Source organism: Tiliqua scincoides, chromosome 1 (assembly GCF_035046505.1).
Source record: "Tiliqua scincoides isolate rTilSci1 chromosome 1, rTilSci1.hap2, whole genome shotgun sequence".
In the NCBI taxonomy this organism is placed as follows: domain Eukaryota; kingdom Metazoa; phylum Chordata; class Lepidosauria; order Squamata; family Scincidae; genus Tiliqua; species Tiliqua scincoides.
The window spans coordinates 228,299,532-228,324,276 of record NC_089821.1 but is presented as its reverse complement, the minus strand read 5'-3'; the positions used below and the strand labels follow the sequence as shown (position 1 = coordinate 228,324,276).

Here is a 24,745-nt window from a genome sequence, read left to right as displayed (position 1 = left end):
TCAGTCCATATAATACAAGATTCACAATATCAGATCACATAAATATAATACCTTACTTTCAAAACTCTTGTTCCTAACCATGTACATTATACAAATATAAACATATTTTTCTAATTACATTGTGGAAGCTTACAAATTAGTTTTGCTGAAAACTTATCTTAAAAAAGTAGTTGATTGTTCTTGCACAATTAACTGCTAATACAATTCTCCTGAACTAACACTGCAGTGCTATGCAGTTAGTCTGCTCAAATCCTACTAAAGGAGCAATCCTACCCTGCGCTGGAACAGGCAAGCCAAAAGGCTTGTGCTGTATCCAGCACAGGAAGGGGTCAAGAGTGGCTCAGAAAGAGGCAAGGGGAAACTTTTCCCCTTTCCCCTGGGAAAGACACCTTTTGGGTCTCATTGGACTTGCACCACCTCTTGAGGTGGTGCAAGTCCGATGAGAGCAGAGCAGCTTCAAGCTGCTCCATTCTCCCCAGGAACAGGGGTTGGGATCAGGCATAACTGCTGGATCCCTGCCTCACCTCCTGCTCCCCATCCGCCCTCCCCCCGCCCAGGGACACCTCCCTCCCGCCTACCTTTGCCTCTTGCATCGGCCCAGCCGGGCCAACGCAACCCACGTGGAGAAAGCTGGTGCAGAGGCTTACGTCAGCCTCCGCAGGCCAGTGTTTCTTTGAGCGCCGGTCCAGCTTCCTCCTGAGGAGGCGCAAACGTGCCTTACAGCACATCTGCAACCCTCCTGGGCTGGCGCAAAGGATTTGCGATGGCCCATGGGCACCTTTGGATTGCACCCTAAGTTCCATGGCATACACGGAACTAAGGGCCCAATCCTATTGAACTCTCCAGCACACTGCAGCCTTGCAAATAGGGTGTGCAAAACCTCCTGATTTGGGGAGGCAGTCACTGAGGGCTCAAGGTAAGGGAACATTTATTCCCTTATGTCAAGGCTGCATTGGCGCTGGAAAGTTGGATAGAACTCTAAATGGATGCAGGATTGCAGCAGTTCAGTATGCCAGGTCAAGAAGCTTCTGAAACGCTCAGATTTTATAAGTAGTTCATTATAGTATGTGTCTTTTGGAGGTGGGGGAAGGGAAGCTACTGTTTAAGAACAACAAATCCTAAACCCAATTTGCTGCACAGAGGTAGTCATGTGGTCTCAAGACTGCTACGTAGTTCTAACCTCAAAATACTGAGAATGCATTTTATACGTTCATTGCTTATAAAACAAAAACTATGCAGTCAAAAATACTTGTGAAATATGCTTATAAAAGGGACATTTTCACTTTGATTGAGTCATTATTATTAGTAATTACATTGTGTATCCTGGAAGATTGTTTACTACTAGTTCACTCACATGTCTACATTGATTAATAACATCTAGCATCTCACTGTTATCCTCTTTTTCTTTCTCAGATGTTTTGCTCTCATCTAATCCACTGAGATCAAGGTCAGACACATTGGAGGGCAAGTAAGAGCTAACTTGAGAAGTCCTTAAAGATTGACTTTTTTCCACAGATATCGGGTCTTCTGATAGATTACCATCCACATCGAAGCTCACTTGTTTGCCCTCCAACTTCTCCACTTCTTTTCTCCCTTCCTTCTTAATATGTTGAGCTGCAAGTTCTTTCTCCACAGTTCTTGCACAAGGAGAATCATCACCATCAAGCTCACTGAGACCAGTGTTTTTTCCACTGGATTTTAAATCAGAGGTCTTTTTAAGAGACTGGACAGGAGAAATAGCAGAAGGTATTGGAAGAGGAGGTGAAACAGTTTCAGGTGTTAGGCTTCTCTCAGACATTTTGGCATCTGAATCTGTAACAGACTGATTTTGTTCTGAGTTTTCCTCTAAAGGATCAGAGCTGTTCCCTGGAGCATCCAAGCTTGTGCCAGAACTGTCAGTACCAGTGAAATCATCTGAATAAACTGTGTTTTCAGAGCTAGCAACTACTTCATTTGGAGTCTTAAGTTCTTGATTGTTTTCAAAGTTGTTGCTTTGGCTAGGATTATGTAGGGTTGTAATATTACAATTGTCATCCTGTACACATTTTTCTGCTTCCACGTTTGTTTTATTTTTGATATCAGTAACCTGTAACTCTTCTTTTCTCTTCAGTAACTCTTCAGTAACTCTTGGGAGATGAATTTTCAAACACTTTTCTATATGGGCAGTTTCAGTCACTTCAGTTGGACCATTTTCTTCTGCATTTTTACTATTCTTCATGCTAGTGGCTATAACATTACTTTGGAGATCAGAGCATCCTTCCTTTATGGTGGTATAGCAATCTTGGTCAGCACTGCTTTGTATTAAAGTCTCAATATTATCATTAAACTGCACATTTTGATCTGAGATGACTTTTTCATTAGGGTGCCTAGAAGACTTTTGTCGACGCTCAGGAGAGCTGCGGGGTGTTTTTACTTTGACTGATGAACTCTTGCCTTTCTTTTCCATCAATACCTCTGTGTGTTTTTTCCTATGATGGTCCCGATTTTCATGAGGTATCAACATACTCGGATTGGCCCGCTGTAGCCGAAGCCGGAGCGTGTTTGTCAGCCCATATGTAAGCTTTCTTCGAGGGGGAGTATTTTCCTTGGTATTATATTTTTCAGGGCTTCCAGGTCTTTCAAAGCCTGCAAACTTTGGGTAACCTTTACTAGTATAGGTTATACGTATGGAGGGAGAGAGACATCTTAAATGATCTGGACGATTCTTTTTTAATTTGGGGCTAGGTGACCTTTCTCTCTCTTTGCGATGATGACTGGTTTTCTTTTCATCCCGGCTGGGACACAGACTCTTGGAGCTGGGTGATGGGGGTTTGGTAGTACCATCTTCTATGTTTCTGTACAGCCATGCTAACTGAGGGTGCACAGTGCAAGGCCCTGGTTCCAAGGCCTGGTTGTTCAGCAGGGACAGCTCCACGAGTAAAGCATTCAGCAGAGGCAACTGGTTCAAGGTCTGTTTGAGCATCTCTGGGTTGCTAGGCATTGCGGGTGAGGGGCTAGTCTCTTGTGCACCGCTTGAAGGTTCCTTCTGAACAGGCAGTGCGGGTGGAATTGGAACTTCCTTTTTCTTTGAAGATTTTGGAGGTGCTGCTACAATCACGGGCTTTGGAACAGGTGTGGGACTGGGAATGCCAGGCGTATGGCTGTAGTACAATGGCGGTGGACAAAAGACGTTCGCCTCAGCCTCCAGCTCCCCAACTTGGTCCTCGCTGTTGAGGTCACGGGGCTGGGACCCGGCAGAGCTGCTGCTGCTGCTTCGGAAGGACCGCAGGCTGCCACCTTCCGCGGCAGGATCCTGCTCCTCCTCTCCCTCCGGGATGAGCTCCAGATTGAGTCCGCTCTCGCCCTGGATGCTCGGGAGCTGGCGCGGCGAGGGCGGCGGCGGCGGCGGAGACATGAACAGGAGCTCCTGGGGCTTCTGCTGTGGCTCCTCATGCTGGGGCTCCCCCGGGGCGGCCCCCTGCCCCAGGTGGCCCAGCAGGGCGGCGCCCAGGTTGCTGAGCCGGTAGCTCAGCCCCAGCTCCCCCACGAACTCGCCCATCAGGTCCCGCAGCGGGAAGCGGCCCCTGCGCCCCCCCGGGCCGCTCCCCAGCAGCAGCTCCTCGGCGGCCGAGGCCAGGGAGACGCTGGAGGAGCCGAGTAGGCGGGCGGCGCCGGACATGGGGGGCAGCGCCAGCAGCAGGGCACAGAGCGGCGAGCGCCGCAGGAGGCTCTTCAGGGCGTCCGGCCGCAGCTTGAAGAGGCAGGACTTGCCCCGCCCGAAGGGCACCACCGGGCCCGGGCCGCAGTGCGGGGCGCGCACCAGGAGGGTCGGGAAGTCCAGCAGCCGCAGCGCCACTGCCAGGCGGAAGGGCCCGCAGGCCGGCACGGGCGCCGGCACAAGCCGCGGCTCCACGTTCGCCGACTCCACGAGGAACTCCAGCGAGAACAGGCTCTCCTCGCAGCCGTCGCCCTCCGCCATGGTCGCGGGGCGCGCTCCGGCGGCGCCTCGAGGGGGGCGGTTGGTGGGTTGGTTCTCGCGAGATGAAGGGAAGCCGCGCGGCCTCCGGGTATTATGATCGCTAGGGAAGCGGTTGCCGCCGCTCCCGCGTTGCCTAGCAACTGGAGCCGTCACTGCGCTTGGGGCGCAAAGGCTCCTGGGAGTCGTAGGTTCTTCGGAGGCTCTGCGCTTGGCTTTGTGGACGGGGGAGGAGGGCACAGAGGGCGGGGCTGGATCTATGCTGGCCCCGCCCACGTACCCACCCCGCGCCAGATAACTGACAGGATGCGTTCCTTGTCCAGATGGTCCCATTAGGTCACTGGTGTCAGTGAGGAGAGGCTCAACAGCAGCACAGTCCTGGGGCAGCCTGCTGAGCAGTGGGACTTAGTGGGGTTGGCACTAGCAGCCCAGTCCTAGGCATGTCTACTCAGAAGGAAGTCCCACTGAGTTCAATGGGGCTTACTCCCGGGAAAGGGTTCATAGGATTGCAGCCTAAGTACGTTGTGGGATTGCATGCTGCCTTTCTCTAATGGAAATCAGTGGGGCATCAGCACTTTTAAAGGCTGGATGGATTTTGTGTGTGTGTGTGTGAGAGAGAGAGAGAGAAAGAGAGAGAGAGAGAGAACAGGGATGTGCGGTGGGTGGTGAGGCAGGTGAGGCAGAGCCTCCTCACCAGAGTCCTTCAAAAAGCACCATCTCCGTGTGAGGTGCCCACAACCCCCATGCTCTGCAGGATCTGGGGTCCAGGATCACACTGTGTGTGGGTTGTGGGTGCTCGGGTGCGTCACACGGCAGCAGCACTTTTCGAAGGACTCCAGTGGGGAGGCTCTGCCTCACCTGCCTCACCACCCACCACACAACCCTGATGTGGATAGTTGCATATCTGCACTTTCCAACCTGTACTCTTTCTTACGAGGCACTGAAAATGGCTGCTGGTGTTGTGCCAACTGTGAATTTAGAGAAGCACACTGAAACTTGGAATTACAAGATTTGTGTTGAGTTGTGGGAATCTTGGCTCTCCGTGCTGACGTTTTGCCAGTTTGCCATCCACCCGCCTGTACAAGAATGAGAACATGAGTGCATGCCCTCTGCATATTCACAATCAAGGCATAGAAGCACCCATGCTTGGAAGGCTTGTGATTTTAAGTTATTCTCATGGTTGATTGGCAGGGGAGGATATGTAACAGTTTTTCTGATCTTTTGCCAAGAACAAATTCCTTACAATAACCAGGTATACATAAATGACTATAGAACCATTGAACATAAAAATGTGGACGTTCCATTGAATTCCCCTTTAAAACTCAACTATTGTACAAGTCTGCTTTTTTGGAGGACATGAGCTTTCCCAATGGAAAAAAATGTGCTTTTATTATTCACTGATGCAGAAAAATGTTTGAAAAAATTAATGAACTGCTCCAAATGTTAAACAGTCAGAAGGGAAATTATAACAAGTCCCAAAAAATTTTTTTCTTCAAACTCACTGATTTGTCCTTAATCTGATTGTATTTTGGGCTTCGTCCAGGACTTTGAGGCACTTGGGGTTGAAATTATTTGGAGTGAATAATTCACGTATGGCACTTAGTTTGCAGGAAGGACAATAGTTGTTCTGGTCAGTTTGGTTTTCCTGATTCTTGTTTATTTGGATTAATATAGTATATCCCAATTGCCTGGAATTTGAGCTGCAAACCAGAGTTACCCAGAAACTCAACTGAGTACAAAACATGAACTTTATCACTGAACCATGGGCCTCCCTTCCAAGTAACAGGGCACTGATCAATCTGATAGAAATAAGATACAGATATTTCAGTTTCATTGTAAATGACTGAAATCCCATGCACACTTTCCTGGGAGCAAGCCCGACTGAACACAGTGGAACTTACTTCCAAATAATCAAGGGTAGGATTGTTCTCTAAGAGCCCAATCCTGTGCTCGGCGACACAACTCCGTGTCACCAAGCACTGTTGCAAAACTGCCGTAAGGCACGTTTGCTATCCTCACTGCTGGGCTCCCACCTGTGCTAGCCCAGTGCCAGCTGGTGCTGGGCTAGCATGGGGCAGTCACCCAGCTTCCGCGGCTCGGCAGTTTCCCGGACTACCAAGCCACGGCACGGTAAGCAGGGGCGGGGTGGGGAGGAGGCGTTCCAGGGAGGGGAGGGGGAGGCCAGCAGCAGGCGGAGTGAGGGCGAGGAGGAGGCATGACATGGAGGCATGACGCAGGGAGGGGGGCAGGCTGGAGGCGTGCCGGGGGAAGGGAGGGAGGTGGGTCCACGGAGCTCCACTCTGCAGGATCCAAGGCACTTGGGGAGGGCTCAGTGCCACACACGAGCGCCTTTACTCATTGCGGGGCTACTTACCTTACCCGGGAGAAGGGGACAGAAGTCCCCTTCTCCTGAGGCGCCTCCCGCGGTAGCCTGGGGCACGCAGGATCCAGCGGAAGCCGTTCTCAGTGCCGCCGAGCCTGGGTGCCCCAGGCAGCTCAGGATTGGACTGCCCATTTCTTGTTCCCAGTAAAAGACAATTTATTCATATGCATGTTTACACATTAACTGCCTAAATACTTGTTGCATTGAATAACCCAAATGTTTTTTAAAATTCCAGATGGAATATATATATACATTCATAAACACCAGAAAATAATTGTCTCCCTTCCCACCTGTCTTCAATCTGCTTTTGTTTCCCATATAAATCTTGGTTTTGTCTCAGCTTTGGGCCACCTTTCTGGAGGCATCTCTGCATAAGATACCAGATGTACTGGGCATTGTTTCTCTACCTATTCACAGGGTGAAAAGTAAAGTAATTGCAACACTTTCAAAAATGTGCAGAATGCATCTGTCCTTGGACCTCAGGTTCATGTATTTCTCCATACCAGGAATGATCTCTTAGAGAAGGAAATGCATATGTGAGCCTTTCCTGCATTCGGCGCTGTACAATCTTTCTCTAGTGATGTTTCTTTAGCTGTAAGTCCCACTGGGTCTAATGGGACTTATTTCCTGGTACACATGGTTAAGATTGCAGTCTCAACCCAAAACAGAAGCCAAAAGAAGAAATACACTGCACGTCCTTGTCCTGTGGGGAGTGTACCATTCAAGTGTCCCTGCAATTTTTTTAGCCATTCCACTGGTCTGTAGTGCGTGGATTATCAGGGGACAAACATGTGCAGCATGGAACATGAGATAGCTGAAAAACTCCAGTACACCAATAGGTCCAAACAATGCCAAAGTGAAATCATTATGAAGCTGCACATTACATTCAAGTGAATTACTGTGTGACATTGCAGAATTTTACTCCATTGCTTGAATCCAGAGAAGGTAATCTGTATGTGAAAGCAGGCTTCTGCGTGCGTATATTAGGAGCTGTGATTTCCATCAGCTGTGAACTATGAACTGATATCCATCCAAATGTAGTAGTTTGTTACTGTCATGGGTATGAGTATTCAGGAACACACTTGAACGTACATTCCCATTGAAGATATAAAGCTGCCTTACACAGATCATTGTTCATCTAGGTTGCTATTATCTACTAACTGACAGCAGATCTCTAGGGTTACAGCAGGGTATTTCCCAGCTCTACCTGGAGATGACAGGGATTGAATCTTTCTCCCTCCTGTATTAGTGAATGAGAACAAATATCAAAATATAACAAAAACACACAAAAAGAGAAAACTACATCTCATGAATGAAGTTCATTAAAAATACATAAAAATTTCAGAAACTATTAATAGTCTATACTATAAAGCATAATCAATAGGCACTCTGTATAAATATTTAGAAAAAGGCTTCTAAGTGTCCAAAAATATATGCATATGTAGTTGTCTACTGTTCGTTTTTGTTCAACTATTGATAAAGTTAAAAGATTCTCAGTCCATTAATAGTGATGGTGGGGGTACTTATCCTTCCAATATTTTAATATGTTTTCGCTACAATTAGGGCACAGAGAGTCTGTTTATGCTGTCCTGCAGTTAACTTCCATGGAATAGGTAAATAGTTCAAAATAACATAGGTATCATCAACAAATGTGTTTGTTGTAATATAAATAATAAATAAATAATGTATAAATAATAATAGTGTTTAATAATAATAATAGTGTTTGTTGTAATATAAAATTAACACAATAATTTCTTTAAAAAAAACTGTATCACAGAACAAGACCACATTATGTGCATAAGTGATGCATTCAGTAAATCACAAGGCCAACAGTTAGATTCTTTGATCAGGGATTGAACTTGTGACCTTCTCCAGGAAAAGTATGTGTGCTACTACTGAGTTATAGCCTATTTCCCTGAATTGCTGTCTGGATGTAATGGGCTGGATGAAAACAAGTAGATAAGTAGAGGACAAAGTCTAGATAAGACAGAGTTTCTTTTAGTTAAGTGACCTGCCACCCAGGTGATAGACTGAAGGCCATTGCACTACCTTTGAAGGAGTGGGTTTACAGTTTAGGCTGCTCTTGGACCCAGTTTTGCTCCAGGATGTTCAGATAGCAGCAATGCCCCAAGTGCTTTTGCCCAGCTTAGACTCATGTGCAAATTGCACCCTTTTATAAGAACATAAGAAGAACCCTGCTGGATGAGGTCCAGGGCCCATGTAGTTCAGCTTCCTGTATCTCACAGCGGCCCACCAGATGCCACAGGGAGCACACAAGATCACAAGATACTTGCATCTTGCTGCCACTCCCCTGCATCTGGCATTCGATTTACTCTTGCTGCCCCCAATGAAGACACCAGACTGTGACTTGGGTTTAATTTGGGCCACTTTATTAAACACGTGACCAATTTTTAACACATGAAACCTACTGAACACACCAGACTCCCATGCCAGACAGGGATAGGTGAAATAAACTGCATAAGAACATAAGAACAGCCCCACTGGATCAGGCCATGGCCCATCTAGTCCAGCTTCCTGTATCTCACAGCGGCCCACCAAATGCCCCAGGGAGCACACCAGATAACAAGAGACCTCATCCTGGTGCCCTCCCTTGCATCTGGCATTCTGACATAGCCCATTTCTAAAATCAGGAGGTTGCACATATACATCATGGCTTGTAACCCGTAATGGATTTCTCCTCCGGAAACTTGTCCAATCCCCTTTTAAAGGCATCCAGGCCAGACGCCATCACCACATCCTGTGGCAAGGAGTTCCACAGACCAACCACACTGAGTAAAGAAATATTTTCTTTTGTCTGTCCTAACTCTCCCAACACTCAATTTTAGTGGATGTCCCCTGGTTCTGGTGTTATGTGAGATTGTAAAGAGCATATCTCTATCCACTCTTTCCTTCCCGTGCATAATTTTGTATGTCTCAATCATGTCCCCACTCAGGCGTCTCTTTTCTAGGCTGAAGAGGCCCAAACGCCATAGCCTTTCCTCATAAGGAAGGTGCCCCAGCCCAGTAATCATTTTAGTCGCTCTCTTTTGCACCTTTTCTATTTCCACTATGTCTTTTTTGAGATGCGGCAACCAGAACTGGACACAATACTCCAGGTGTGGCCTTACCATCGATTTGTACAGCAGCATTATAATATTAGCCGTTTTGTTCTCAATACCTTTTCTAATGATCCCAAGCATAGAATTGGCCTTCTTCACTGCCGCTGCACATTGGGTCGACACTTTCATCGACCTGACCACCATCACCCCAAGATCTCTCTCCTGATCTGTCACAGACTGCTCAGAACCCATTAGCCTATATGTGAAGTTTTGATTTTTTGCCCCAATGTGCATGACCTAACACTTACACTTACATTGAAGTGCATCTGCCATTTTGCTGCCCATTCTGCCAGTTTGGAGAGATCCTTCTGGAGCTCCTCACAATCACTTCTGGTCTTCACCATTCGGAAAAGTTTGGTGTCGTCTGCAAACTTAGCCACCTCAGTGTTCAACCCTGTCTCCAGGTTGTTTATGAAGAGGTTGAAGAGCAGTGGTCCCAGGACAGATCCTTGGGGCACACCGCTTTTCACTTCTCTCCATTGTGAAAATTGCCCATTGACACCCACTCTCTGTTTCCTGGTCTTCAACCAGTTCTCAATCCATGAGAGGTCCTGTCTTCTAATTCCCTGACTGTGGAGTTTTTTCAGTAGCCTTTGGTGAGGGACCGTGTCAAATGCCTTCTGAAAGTCCAGATATATAATGTCTACGGGTTCTTCTGCATCCACATGCCTGTTGACCTTTTCAAAGAATTCTATAAGGTTTGTGAGGCAAGACGTACCCTTACAGAAGCCATACTGATTCTCCCTCAGCAAGGCCTGTTCGTCTATGTGTTTTGAGATTTGATCTTTGATGAGGCATTCCACCATCTTACCCAGTATAGATGTTAGGCTGACTGGCCTATAGTTTCCCAGGTCCCCCCTCTTTCCCTTTTTAAAGATAGGCGTGACATTTGCTATCCTCCAATCTTCTGACACAGTGGCCGTTTTGAGGGAGAAGTTGCATATCTTGGTCAAGAGATCAGCAACTTCATTCTTCAATTCCTTAATAACTCTTGGGTGGATGCCCGGTGACTTATTGATCTTTAATTTATGAATGAGGTCTGAAACATCTTTTCTTTTAACCTCTATCTGACTTCCTCGGTCAGGAAGGGCTGTTCGGGCAGCGGTATCTGCCCGAGGTCTTCTGCCATGAAGAGAGATGCAAAGAACTCATTCAATTTCTCTGCCATCTCTAAGTCTCCTTTTATCTCCCCTTTCCCTCCCCCACTATCCAGAGGGCCAACCACTTCTCTGGCGGGTTTCCTGCTTCTAACATATTTGAAGAAACTTTTATTATTCCCCTTAATGTTGCTGGCCATGCGTTCCTCATAGTCTCGCTTGGCCTCCCGTATCACCTTTTTACATTTCTTTTGCCACAGTTTATGTTCCTTTTTATTCTCCTCATTAGGGCAAGACTTCCATTTACGGAAGAAGCTTCCTTGCCCTTTACAGCCTCTCTAACTTGGCTCGTTAGCCATGTGGGCACCCTCCTGGATTTAGTGGAACCCTTCTTTCTTTGCGGTATACACCTCTGCTGGGCCTCTATTACTGTTGTTTTAAGCAGCCTCCATGCACTCTGTAAAGAATGGACTCTTTTTACCTTCCCTTTCAACCTCCTTCTAACCAGCCTCCTCATTTGAGGGAAGTCTGCCCATCGGAAGTCAAGGGTTTTTGTGACAGATTTTCCTGGTATTCTCCTCCGACGTGCACGTCGAAACGGATCGTAGCATGATCACTGTTCCCCAACGGCTCCGTAACACTGACATCTCTGACCAGGTCCTGTGTACCGCACAATATTAAATCCAGAGTCACCTGCCCTCTGGTGGGCTCCACAACTAGCTGCTCTAAGCCACAGTCATTTATCCGATCTCCTTTTTGTGACCAGAACACAAATTGACGCAGTCTACATGAGGATAATTGAAGTCCCCCATGATTACAACCCTGTCCCTCCTTGTCACCTCCCTGATCTGTTTCCTCATTTCAAGGTCCCCTTCCGATTTCTGGTCTGGAGGACGATAGTACACCCCCAGTATTACATCGCCCCACAGGCCTGGTAATTTAACCCACAGAGATTCTACGGTGGAGTCGGACCCACCTTCAATCTCTACTTTGCTGGATTCTATCCCTTCCTTAACATAAATGGCCACCCCACCTCCAACACGCCCCTGCCTGTCCCTCCTGTAGAGTTTATAGCCCGGGATTGTGGTATCCCATTGATTCTCTGCATTCCACCAGGTTTCCGTTATGCCCACTATGTCAATGTTTTCCCTAGTCACCAGACATTCTAGTTCTCCCATCTTTGCCCGGAGATTTCGGGCATTCGCATAAAAGCATTTGTACATGGAATGCCCCAGGATGGGCTGCTTATTCGCTCCTTTGTCTCTACATCTTCTCACTGTGCCAAACCGTCTATCACATCCCATCATGCTACCATTCCCAATTTCTTCTCCTACTCTGCCTTTGACTTGTTGATCTCTAACCTCCCTATCCTTGTCCCATGGGACAAGGATGCAATTTATGGCCAATTCAGAAAAAAAATTCCTTCCAGTCCCTCATGGTGAGTGACCAGCTAATCTCAGACTGTACATACTCGTCATGGCTTGTAACCTATGATGGAGTTTTCCTCCGGAAATCTGTCTAACCTTTCAAAGGCCTCTAGTCCAGATGCCAGCAGCACATCCTGTGGCAAGGAGTCAGACTAATTACACACTGGGTAAAGAAATATTTTCTTTTGCCTGTTCTCCCAACACTCCGTTTTAGTGGATGCCTCTGGTACTGGTGTTGTGTGAGAGGGAAAAGAGCATCTCTCTATCCACTCTTTCCATAATTTTGTATATCTCAATCATGTCCCCCCTCAGGTGCCTCTTTTCTAGACTGAAAAGAATCTAGAAAAGAGTCTCGGAATGAGGCTAGCTGCCCCTCAGGCACCTCTTTTCCAGGATCAGCTGGAGCTGGCTATGATCATCACATGCACGAGTTACAGGTCTGGGAAGAGGGTGGGACTTGTAGCGCTGGTGCATGCTGTATCCTATCCCCCTTCCCAGCCAAATCCACTGACATGGATGCAGTCAGACTTGCGTCAGCAATTCAGCAGGTGCAGGTCCGAGTAGACTATTGCCATGGCTGGGACTTTCCCCGATAAGAAGATGAATGTCCCCTTCTCTGTGGTGGCACCTCATGTGTGGAATTCCTTGCCATTTGTGTGGAATTCATTGCCATTCATGATTAGATAGCTCCCTGGGCCCATTTGTTGAAATTGGTTGAAAAGTATTTTCTCTGGTTTTTGGTGGTTACTGCCTTGATGATTTGATGATCGCTGTTAAGTTGTTATATGGCTATCATATATTGATATGTTTTGACTGTTTTACATGTTTATTATTGTTTTTGAAGTTGGTTATAATCTCCTGTTATGTGCTTCCCACTAAAGAGTAGAAGGGTGGGATATAAGGGCTTGTTGGGAAGCTGTTGGCACATGAATCTTACACTTGAATGGCATGTTGCCTTTTGCAGCAGCCATGAAGTACAGTGCACTGATGGAACATGAGTTTTGGCAGTGCAGTAGCCCATTAGGATTGAGCCAAAAGACAATGGGGATTTGGTGGGTGCTTGACAAGGCTGCACTGCAGACCAAGGTTACTGTTCTTGTTTGGCAAAACTTGGAAGCACTGCATTGCAGGAGTCACGATGCCACGAGTTGTGACAGAGCAAGTCTCCCTGGGCAAAGACCAGTTCTCAAATACAGGGAGAGGGCTGTGAAGCAATCCCATAACATGTATCGAGGCAGAAGCCTTGAAGGCAGCCAGGGCAAGGAAGCCAAACTGCTATTCATCTGAGGGTGAAAGGAAGGTGGGGCATTTGGAGAGAGACTGAAGCAGCCAAAAAGGGTGTTGACAGGGTGTGCTGTCTTCAGCAGTTTCAGTAGTGCTTGGGGAGATAGAGGAGAAGAGAAAGAAGGTTATGAAATGTGCCTTGATCCTGGGTGCTAGCTGGCACAGCTGGCTGGCTCCATTCTCTGATGGAGGCTGGCGTAGAGGTCACTTAACCCAGCACCATCAGGTTAACTATCCAGTCTCAGCAAGGCAGGGTCCAGATGATGGTGTGAAGAACGAATAACACAAGCTGAAGGTTTTTATAGATGTTTGTACATCTATTGTTAGTTAAGGACCTCTGCTTGGTTGTGTCTTCATTTACCCACCCAGATGAGGGAGTGGTAACTAGCTGTATCGCTTCCTCAATTGGAGCTCAATCATAAGGTAGGTGAGGACCATTGGAAACGTGCAACCTTTGCTTTGTTTTACAATAGCTGTTTTCCCCACACTCAAGAGTCCAAGTAAGTGGCCTAGGTCATAAATAATCAAATATGATGTTCCAGCTAGATTTAGAGCTAGGGGAGCTCAAATTTTGGAGGTGGGAAAATTCCATTAAGAAGTTAGCAAGCTCCATTCAAACTTGTACAATGTGGAACTCCATAGATAAAATTAAGTGAGTCTTAATTCCATGGCCTTTGGATCAAAAGTGTGGTCTTCCTGGCCTGTGGCTCTCTGGCCTCTTGTGATCAGTCCTGGAAATAATCATGTTACTGGTCTGGCCCTTTGTTCTCCAAGTAGGCACCTAGCCCCAAGCACATGCGAATGGGTGCATGTCTCCTGCACGTCTTCAACTGAACAGAAATAAAACATTAATTATATCACACATGAGAGGTGAGAAAAAGAGTCAAGTGTCTTTTTTCCCCTAGTGGTTCTGTTTTATTTATCATCTCATCATAGTCTCAAAATAGTCCCAGTGTTGTGGAAAAGGAAAAGGCATGAACTGAGAGAAGCTTATGTCTAAAACACTGTTCTGTTAATAAGCCAGTAAGCAAAGCAAATTGAAAACTATCGAAGCTGTGGTTTATTTTTAGTATTTTTAGCACATGGGAGTGAAAATTCCTCCTTTCCTTTGTTCTGTTTCCATGATTTTATTTTTTTTTCCTTCTGCTTTTTTTTTCTTGGCAGTGATCACAATATATTGTTCGTAAGGAAAAAGGAAATACTTAAATGGATTTTAATGTAGTTTTGTGTTATTCCAATAAAAGATGAAAAGGATTGTTAGTCTGCATTTAGCCTGTACAGTTAGGTGTAGGGGTTTAATTGCTTATATCTCAGCAGGAATTGAATGATTAAAAATTAACAGGTAAAAAAGGAAGCTCTTTTCACAACTATATCTGAAGATGCCCTAACCACCAAGTCTGTGATTCATTTCTCTGTGCCTCAAAACTGCACCCTCTGCTCTGAGAGTTTTGACCCCTGATCTCACGTGTGTAGAGAGCTGCTGTACACAGTGAGAGACAGTCACAACATATCCAGAGGCAGCCTCTGTTATCACTTTGTATATTCCCTGAACCCTGAAACAGATGCTGAGGCTGGCTCTGTTAATCCCTACATTTGCTTCATCCTCAACCCAGTTATGAGGACAGAAAATTATTTAGTCTCACTGATTCTAATGGGACTAAACCAATTTAAATGTTAACATATTCTGCTCTTAGGCTTAAAAATTTGCCCAGCTCTGTCTTAAAGGATAAGTTTCACTGCAGCTAGCTGCAGTTTACATAATTCCAAGTAAACATGCAGAGGACGGTTCTGTGATATAATTTGTGAAATGGGCCAGCACAGCAGCAGTGCGCTGGCCGTACAAATCCAGTTCCAACGAATTTCAGCACACGTGGGACTGAACAAGAAGTGAAAGGGGCACATGCTCTGCTGCAAATGCAAAGCTGCAGCTCATGGCTATCATTTACAAAACAACAGTTTCCCAACACTGTCAGCAGCACTGATGGAAATCCTAGAGCCATAAAAGCTCATTTGAATAGTACCTAAATTAGATCAATTAAATAGCTTTCCAGCTTATAGGCATTTTCGCAGAATTTTAGCTATTGGGCATAGCAAGATGAAAAGGCTGTTGCCTGAGCTTGTTGGCAAGTCTAATTTGAACTATTATGATTCTTATTACACTGAATATTGCATATTTTTTAAAAAAGTTTTGCAGTACATAATCCACAGCAAGCAATAAGAATTTCAGCCTCACCGCCCCATAAATTATGTAAGAAATGAAAGCTAATGGTCCTGACAAGCATAAGAATTGCATTTTGCTTTGATCCAGGGATTGTAACTTCAGTCAGTATCTTATTAGAAGTTCTGGAAAATCACAACCGTGGGTTTTTTGGAATAGTTTCTCCACCCACCATAAATGTAACATGTACATGCATATGTGAATATATCTCTTGTAGCCATGGTGGGCTTGCCCTCTTGCCAATTCCCAGTCCATGAAGACCAGCCATGTTTCAGTATTGTCGGACCCAGGTCCCATCCCAGCATGAAGCTGGTTGATGTTGACATCTTCAAGCAATCTAGCCCTTTGGGGATGCGTTCATATGCTGAGACCTGCTTCTTATCCAACCAGGGATAACAACAAGGCCGACTTTAACTAACGTCAGAATGTATCAGAGCTCTGTTCCTTTTAACAAATGTTAATGCCTGTCATGAATATGTACAGTTTAGGCCTAGTAGCATGTAGGGCCTGAACCAAAGTAAACCAGTAACAGAGAAGTGGCTTGCAGTTCCTAGCTGCAAGGATGTGAGTAACAACAGTCAACGGAATTAACAATTCAATGGAAGGCGATAATGTAGCACCTGTTACAGTCAGTCTCCCATCCAAGTACTAACCAGGCCTGACCCTGCTTAGCTTCCAAGATCAGATGAGATTGGGCATGTGTAGGGTAACAGTTGCTGTCCTTTTAAACATTATGCACAGTTTCTAAAACACTGGTAATGCAGAAGAGCCCTTAAGGAAGTCACTCTCTCTCTCTCTCTCATGCCTCTAAGATAAAATCACTGTCTTCATCCATCCTCTCCCCAGTACACCATCCATTAAGGCCAGGACAGATTTTGTATTGTCAGGCCTGTGTTGTATTGTCATGGCCTACCCTTGTCGTGGCTTCCAAACCTTGCAGGTGGTGCAAAATAAAGCCACTAGAATGTTAACAGGGGCAGGTATTGCAACTACAATCATGTCATGCTTCTGTTGTTCCAGCAGTACAGTGTTGTCCACCAGTCTGTTTCTGGATGCCAGTCAAGGTACAGGGTACAACCTCTAAAGCCCTGAGCAGCTTGCAACCAGAATACCCCAAAGACAACCATCTCCACAATAATATAGCTGTGCCCTGCCTGGCGTCTTCTGGGGAGGTCCTCTTTTGAGTCCCTAGACTGTTGGAACTATAGTCAGAGGGGCTGTGTCCGAGGTGTCCCCATCCCTGTGGTACTCCCTCCCATAGGGAGGCTGACAGTACTCCCTCCCTCAGCTCCTTTAGGAAGCAGTTAAAACCTATTTGTTTCATCAAACCTCCCCTGATTTGTTGCATAGAGAAAGGGTGTCGAAACTTTTTGGCAGGAGGGCCACTTCATCTCTCTGACACCGTGTCGGGGGCCGGGAAATAAAGAATTAATTTACATTTCAAATTTTAATAAATTTACATAAGTTTACATAAATGAATATATTAGAGATGGAACTTATATGAACGAATGAAGATCTTGCAATAGTTCAGGGCCTATAAAAGGCCTTACACAAAGCAACGCTGGCCTTTTCATCACTGCCGCTGCTGCATCACAAAATGTGAAACAGCAAGCAGTGGAGAGAGCCCTCATCCCACAGCTCACGCAAGAGGTTGAACAGTTGCCCTTGCGCTGAAAGCAGTTGCGTTGGGCCAGCACGAGCTCCAGCAAGTCTCCTGAGGGCCAGAGACTCATTGGAGACTGGGGGCTCCCTATGGGCCAGACTGGGAGTCCCCCGGGCTGGGGTTTGGGCACCCCTGCATTGGAGTAACATTCTGGTTTGTTGTTGCAATATTAAGGGCGCAATCCTAACCTGCGCTGGAACAGGCAAGCCAGGAGGCTTGCACTGTATCCAGCGCAGGACTGTGTCCAGAAGCGGCTCAACTAGAGGTAAAGGGAAACATTTCCCCTTACTCCTGGGTAAGGGCTGCTGGCCACAATGGGTCTCCTCGGACTTGCACCACCCCTGGAGGTGGCACAAGTCCAAGGAGAGCAGAGCAGCTTGAAGTCACTCTGTTCTCCCTGGGAACGGGGGTTGGGATCCGGCATAACTGCTGAATCCCAGTCCTGCCTCCTGCTCCCTGCCCGCCCCCAGGGCCGCCCATTGCCCGCCCTCCCCCCGCCCAGGAACGCCTCCCTCCCTCCTCCTCCCCAGCCCCCCACACCTACCTTTTCCACTTATGTCGGCGCAGGTGGGCCAACACAAGCAGCTGAGGGGAAGCCGGCATGGAGGCTTATGTCAGCCTCTGCAGGCCGGTGCTTCTCGGAGCACCAGCCTGGCTTCCCTTCAAGGAGGTGCAAATGTGCTTTACAGCACATTTACGACCCTCCTAGGCTGGCCCAAGGGACTTGGGCTGGCATAGGGCACAGTTTGGATTGCGCCCTAAATCTTTTTATGTTCTATTATTGCTTTTTCTCTTGGTTTTTCTATTTTTAAATTATTATTAGCTGCCTTTGGGAAAGAGATGGGGATACAAACTGGCTGCCATGAACTTCTTCAGGCAATCTACAGCCAATACTTTGGTGTTTCTAGTATGGGTTCTGCTCTGCCTTTTCTACCTAGGAACTTTTCCAAGCTCTTTGTGACAAAACGTTTCTCCTTCTCAATTTCACACTCTGAGATTATGCAACAACACTATTACCGTTCTGTTTCAGAGGCTAGAGAAAAACATGCTGGAAAGCTCTGTTTAAGCAAGGTTCAAGACGTCTGAATTTGGGAATCCAGCCACACCTTTGAATGAAAATAGAGAGAATGCAAAGGGCTGCTTTTGATCCATTTTCCTACTGGTGGAAGTAAACAATTTTATCCAGAGTACTTGTACAAGAGTAACTCAAATTCACAATTAGGTTTCAAAAAATTAGTGATTCAAGAGATCATCATAAAACTAAGAATCACTGATGAAGCTTTTACTGATGAGAGGAAAATGATTCTTTCAAGTCTGATTAAAGGGATTGGAAGTTCTACATGATGTGGAATTGCCTTATTCCAGGCCCCCAAATCTGGGCAGTCTAATTTTTCTTCTGTGCAAAGTGTCTACCAACATCATGCTCATTAGTTCATAAAATAAGGATGCACTGACATCACAGCACACGAACATCACACTGCTGACACGATAACAGGCTCTATTGGTGTTTCCATGGATGCTGGGGTTGTTACTGGGAAGGGCTATGCTGATGTTGCTTTGCCAGGACAGGTTTGTCATATGGTTCTTGCTGCATTGGCATTGGTGCACCATTGGCCAGAACGGACTTAGGAGATGACAGACATCATGCTGGCATCTGTTGGTGCTGCATTCAAATAGGATTGGGTCATTACAATTTGGAAACATGTACATCTCTGATGATAGTATAGGGCAGGGGTCTCCAAACTTTTTGGCCAGAGGGCCACATCAAATATCTGTTGTGGTGTGGAGGGCCAGAAAAAAAATCAAAATATAAAATTTAAATAAATAAATTAGAGATGGAACTTAGATGAGTGAATAAATGAATGAATGGGCTCATTCATTCGACCTCTCTGGCCCTTACAACACCCTCCAGGCACAATCAGAGCACAGTTCTGGTCATATTCAGTTGAGTGGGCCAGAGGCTTTCAGGGACAAGAGGTTGGCCTCAGGCCAGAAAAAGGCTTGCTGCAGGCTGCATCTGGCCCCCGGGCCGGGGTTTGGAGACCCCTGGTATAGGTCATGGACTTTGGACAAGGGAATCCTAGAGCTATTGCTTTTGCATGGGCATGTATGTGAGCTCATGGCATGGTGGACAGGCCAAACAGAACAGGAGTAAAGGTCTGAGACAGGCAACGTCTTAATGATTTGCCTCCTGGACAATACACTGCAGCTCAGTATCCTGAAGCTGGCATTGTACCTACTTTTTAACACTATGAGCGTTACAGTTTTGGAGAGGGCTGGTTGTGCAAATATTCAAAAAATCCCTTTAACTCTGCCTTCTGAGAAGAACAGAGTTCATCATACCCACATCTTCTCCATTTATTTTTAGAATGATCAATCAGACTACCATTGGGATTGTCCACTATACAAAACAGCCCTGATCTGCCAGGCTGAAGCTTCTCCAACTGCCTGTACCGCTGCAGGAAACAGTACAAGGGTTTCTGGTTTTTCTGTAAGTGTCAATGTTAAGCAAGGCAGAGTCTATTCACTGACTGCTCATACTAAGGCAGAATCTCTTTCTGCAGCTTTCAAGGATGCCCAACAAGGAGAGTGAAGGAGCAAGTGAATATCTGGGTGTTTTTTCCCCCGACTAGTGTACACATTCTTCCCCTCTAGTCTGTAGCTGCCTTTCATTCTCAAAGCCTTGAGCCCACCAAATTTGCTCAAGCACCAGGAAACTGCTCTCCGTGTCTATGATGGAGAGGACAAGATCAGCTAGTGACTGCTTCAGTTACCCTGTCCTCCACCTCCCTCCCTCCTCTGTCATCCAGAGGGACAACGCAGAGGAAGATTCCAAAGGGGTTCTGGGCAATATGTTAGGAGTGCAAACACCCCATTCCTGGGGCTAGTGAGTGGCACCCTCCAATCCAACGTGGATATACCCCTGTGTGCTACAGTCTTGTTTATTTGTTTATCTGTTGTTGTTTTTTTCATGAAAACTGACCATTCAGGCCAGCAGTGGACAAAAATGGACACTGAGTGGAACACTCAAAATCTGGATCAAACCTGCTCATCCAGACAAAATAGCAACTCTAGCAAAAGGTCTGCTCCTTTAATAGTGCCAAGTCAGTGTTCTGACCGTTTTAAAGGACAAGGTTAGCAGACTGACATGTTGGAATGAAAAATCTGAGTTGAAGTGCTGTCTCTTTGAAAGGTCAGGTCTTATATAATAAGGTTGGTGTCATTTCTCCTGGCATATGGTGGGTGGTGGTTGTTTTTTATTAGGCCTTCAGTTCATCCTGGAAGGGTGAGGAAACTATTCGAGAGCAAGGGTTGTTTTAAATCTGTATTTATGGGTTTAAAGTATATACTTGTCTTTTCTTCCGAAGAGCTATAGCCCAGAACTGGCTTTGCTGTAGTGAGAATTGCTTGGTTAGAATAAGCCTCCTAATTATAATTGTTTTATAATAATTGATTATGATAAGCCTCTTAAAAAGAGGTAATAATTACCAATTAAGAGCAAACAGTGTTTGTACATATATTTTCAGACCGTTTTACAAGCATTATTGTAAGAATCATGTTCTTTTCCTCCCCCATAAAGCTAGTATTTTATCATAGTTATTTTCTTTTGAGTACTGTAGAGCTTCAGTCCATTCATGTGATATTACTGGAAACCCCAGTAACTTGTAGTGTCATTCAGTTAATTGTTGTACTCCTTAAATATTGGGACTTGTACCCAGGAAGATCTTTGTTTGGGGTTTTAAAAAGAGTCAAATTCTTTTCTTCAGCCATATTTAGCTACAAACCATTCCTATTGGATGATGCTAGCATCCTATTTATTTAGTCATCCATGAAGGACAACTTCATCAAGACTGCACATTTATGTGAGAAGCAGAAAAAGCCTCAAGGCTACATCATGAGGTGGTGCACAGCACCTATATCTCCTGCTGCAGTTAAGCGGTCCCATAGGAGCACAGAACCACTCAAGATTGGGCCTTTTCCCCAGCGGGTAAGGATTTATTCGGCGCACTCAAAGCCATCTGAGAAGCTACATTTACAGCATCGGTCAAGCTGGAAACCACCAAGGGGCAGATTGCAGTTAAAAATCAGATGGTGCTTTCAATACTGAAAGCCTTTTCTGAGCCTGGGGAAGGTTTGCAGACTGAATGAAACAATTAGATGAACTTTTATGCCCCTTTGATACAGCAGATGGGAAATAAAAAGTGGCATTACAGATTATGAAAGAGGTGGGTTCTGGGATAGGGGCTCCAGGGGTTCGTTAAATGGGCTCTTTGAATTATGTGGGCCCTTGAATCTGGTCCACGAATTGGCTATGGATGGCAGTTGTGTTTTTTTTCCTACCCCAGCAAGGGAGGGAGGGATGGAGTATTCAGTAGATTTCATGATTTAAAAATTGGTCGCTTGTCTTTAATAACGTGGCCCAAGTTAAACCCAAACTACCTTCATTGAGGGGTATGAGCAGTGGTACTCAAACGTTTCTGGCCAGTGGCTCCCTTGACCCCCCGTGGCTGTTGGCCACGACTCCCCATCATGTTCCTGAGGGCTGGAAGTGACATCATTAAACAGGAAGTGGCCAGAAATATTAGCTATATTAAATATATTAAATATAATATTATATGGACACACCCCCCCCTGGACCCCAATCCAACTAGTCATTTCTCCCATTCTCCTTGGATAGGATTGAACCCTTTATTAATTTAATGAAATTAAACTTTTCCAGCAGCTGGTGGGGAAAACAAAGATAGACCATGAAAATATATCAGAGCTGATAAGGGTTTGGTTAGGAAGCTGATTTGTCTCCTATAGAAGAAGATGCACAGCTCAAGCCTATGCATGTCTACTCAGAAGTAAGTCCCATTAGAGTCAATGGGGCTTACTCCCAGGAAAGTGTGGATAGGATTGGGCTGGCAATCACTTCATCAATGGCTGATAAGTATTCCCTTCAAATAGCAAGAGTCATCACATTAAAAATACAGCCTTTCCTCTTCAGTCAAACAACAAGATTAATAAATCACTTTAAAAACAGTCCCCTTTTTCTGCTCCTGGCCAAGTAAAGTGTGTGCTTGTCTCTCCCCTCCCCCTTTGCCAACTGCATGGAAACAACTTTAAGGGGAGGGGGAGGAAAGCGTAAAGGTTTGGAGATCGAAAGGGTGGAGTGGAAGAGGGAGGGGGTTGAAAAGAGAGATTTCACTTTGATGAGAAGCGATCCCAGGCTGGGAACTAGAAACCAACCAGACAAGGATCAGCGAGGGTTAAGGACTGCAAGCCGAGCATGCTCAGTACTTACCAGATGGTGGTTGGAGTTGAAGAGCGAACATAGAAGGCGGCAGCCTGCCTCGGAGTGGAGGAAGAAGAGGGCAGGGCGGCAGCAGCCACTCTCACAGCTGAGCAACTCCCTTTCTTCTGCTTTAAAAAAAAGCACAGAAGACAGGCTCATATTCTGCCCAGGGGTGTGACTGTACCTCTTTGAGAGGACATCCCGTGCCTCCTCTTTGAGTTCCTGGCACCTCCCTAAAGAGCCCCATCTCACGGTTTGAATAACACTGAAGGTAAGTTCAATGCCAGATGCAGGGGAGTGACAACAAGATGCAAGTGTCTTGTGTGCTCTCTGAGGCCTCTGCTGGGCCACTGTGAGATATAGAAAGCTGGACTAGATGGGCCCTGGGTCTGATCCAGCAGGCGTGGTGACTAGATACAAACGAGGACACAGTTTAACCATGGTATAGAAGAGGGAATTTTGGCAGGTGCCACTTTTAAAACACTTTCATATTGAGCTGCACCTGCCAAAATTCCCTTTTCTATACCATGGTTAAAGGTATCGCCACAGAGTCTTCCATTGGATCTGGTCACCCTGTTAGTAGGGCTCCTCTTATGTTCTTATGTCCTGATATGGCCAGCTCTGGATACCACCCCTGTGGGCAGGTGCATCTTACCATGCAGGAGTAAAAAAGGGGGGACACCTCCTGAAATTTTTCGACTTGACTACTAAAAGTATAAGAGCCCTGTCTTCTTTTGCAACTGGTTGTCTTAGGCTGCAATCGTAAACTACTTACATGGGAGTAGGTCCTGTTGAATTCAATGGAGCTTACTTCTGAGTAGACTTGTTTAGGCTTATTCTGTTAGAATCATAAGGTTAGCATGTCCTTCCTATTCCTCTCACTGCACTGGCTTATAATAAATTCCTCTCAACCACACTAAGTCATGGCTATTTCCTTGAGAGGAGAGCAGAGACCATAGTTCCAGTTTTCAGAAAATGTAGAAAGCAGCATGAGGATTCACATCACATTCTATTCTAGGGTGTAGGACTGAAGGTCTGTAGGACAGGGGTAGCCTGTCCTACAGGTGTGGCTTGTCAAATGCTGAAATTCTCTCCTCCACACAATTGTTAAAGGTCCTGGAGCTAAAGTTGAAAGGCTGGCCACCCCTACTGTACAATGTCTGCATTAAAAGAGCTGAAGCAAATATTCACAGATTGTCAACATTTGCCAAATGGCCAAATCCAAATTTGCATCCAAATTTGTTCATATTGCATTCACTTTGAATATGTAATTATTGTCCTTTAGATTGGTCCAACCCAATGATGCTTTGGATCAACTACATACAGTAAGAATTCTAGTGCATATGGGGCAAAGGTGTGGGTGATTGACAATGGGTAGGTCAGTGGTTTCCAGACTTTTTACAGGCCCTAGAGCAGGGGTGCTCACACTTTTTTGGCTCGAGAGCTACTTTGAAACCCAGCAATGCCCGGAGATCTACCAGAGTTTTTTTTACAATGTTCACGCCATCATAACATATAACATTTATGTGTACAATGTATGTTGGTGTACCTTGAGCCCCACTGAGTATAACAGGACTTACTCCTGAGTAGACATGCCTAGGATTAGGCTGTGAGGCTGCAATCCTAGCCACACTTACCTGGGAGTAAGCCCCATTGAGTACAATGGGCCTTACTCCTGGCGTTTCCTCCCAGAGGCACCTGAAGGGGGGGTTGGCACTCCACGATCTACTCATTTTGCCTCACGATCTACCGGTAGATCGCGATCCACCTATTGAGCACCCCTGCCCTAGAGCATCCTGATGCCCCAGCCTGAGAGTCTCAGCCTCAGGGTTGGGGAAAGGGTAAGGCAGCAATGCAATCCCCAAAATCCCACTGCTAATGGGGGCTGAGGGACTACTTACAAGGAGATGCCATGGCCTCCATTAGGTGGAGCTTTCTGCAGGACTCCCTTAGAATACTAAAAATAAGCTATCAGAAACCTCTTTCAGTTTCATGATTGCAAACTGGAAGTGGTTTCCAATAGCTTATTTTTAGTATTCTAAGACATGGGAAGCCCTGTGGAGGGCTCTGTGGGGCTCCCTGCACCTCCTGGAGCCTGCAGCATTCCCCTGTAAGTAAAACACCCCCGGCCCCTGTTGGCAGCACAATCCTGGGGATCGCATTGCAGCCATCGCCCCTCCCCTACCAAGACTTACCTCAGGAGTTTTACTCCCTATTGTTTGAGAACCCCTGCCCTAGAAGCTACTACCTGATTTATAAATGCCAAGGGGTGTCACTATAATGGTGATTGGGCAGCAGTGCACACACACACACACACACAC

General features: G+C 46.1%; 1 protein-coding gene across 1 annotated transcript; it reads right to left on the bottom strand.

Moving 5' to 3' along the window:
* Positions 1-567: 567 nt before the first annotated feature.
* Positions 568-3,979, bottom strand: MAP10 (microtubule associated protein 10). Its single transcript, XM_066611436.1, has one exon. It carries the CDS (start codon positions 3,956-3,958, stop codon positions 1,310-1,312), a length of 2,649 nt encoding a protein of 882 aa, XP_066467533.1. The 5' UTR covers positions 3,959-3,979; the 3' UTR covers positions 568-1,309.
* Positions 3,980-24,745: the final 20,766 nt, after the last annotated feature.

Excerpts from the sequence above, each read along its gene's own strand:
- MAP10 (XM_066611436.1), bottom strand. The coding sequence starts at position 3,958 with ATGGCGGAGGGCGACGGCTGCGAGGAGAGCCTGTTCTCGCTGGAGTTC.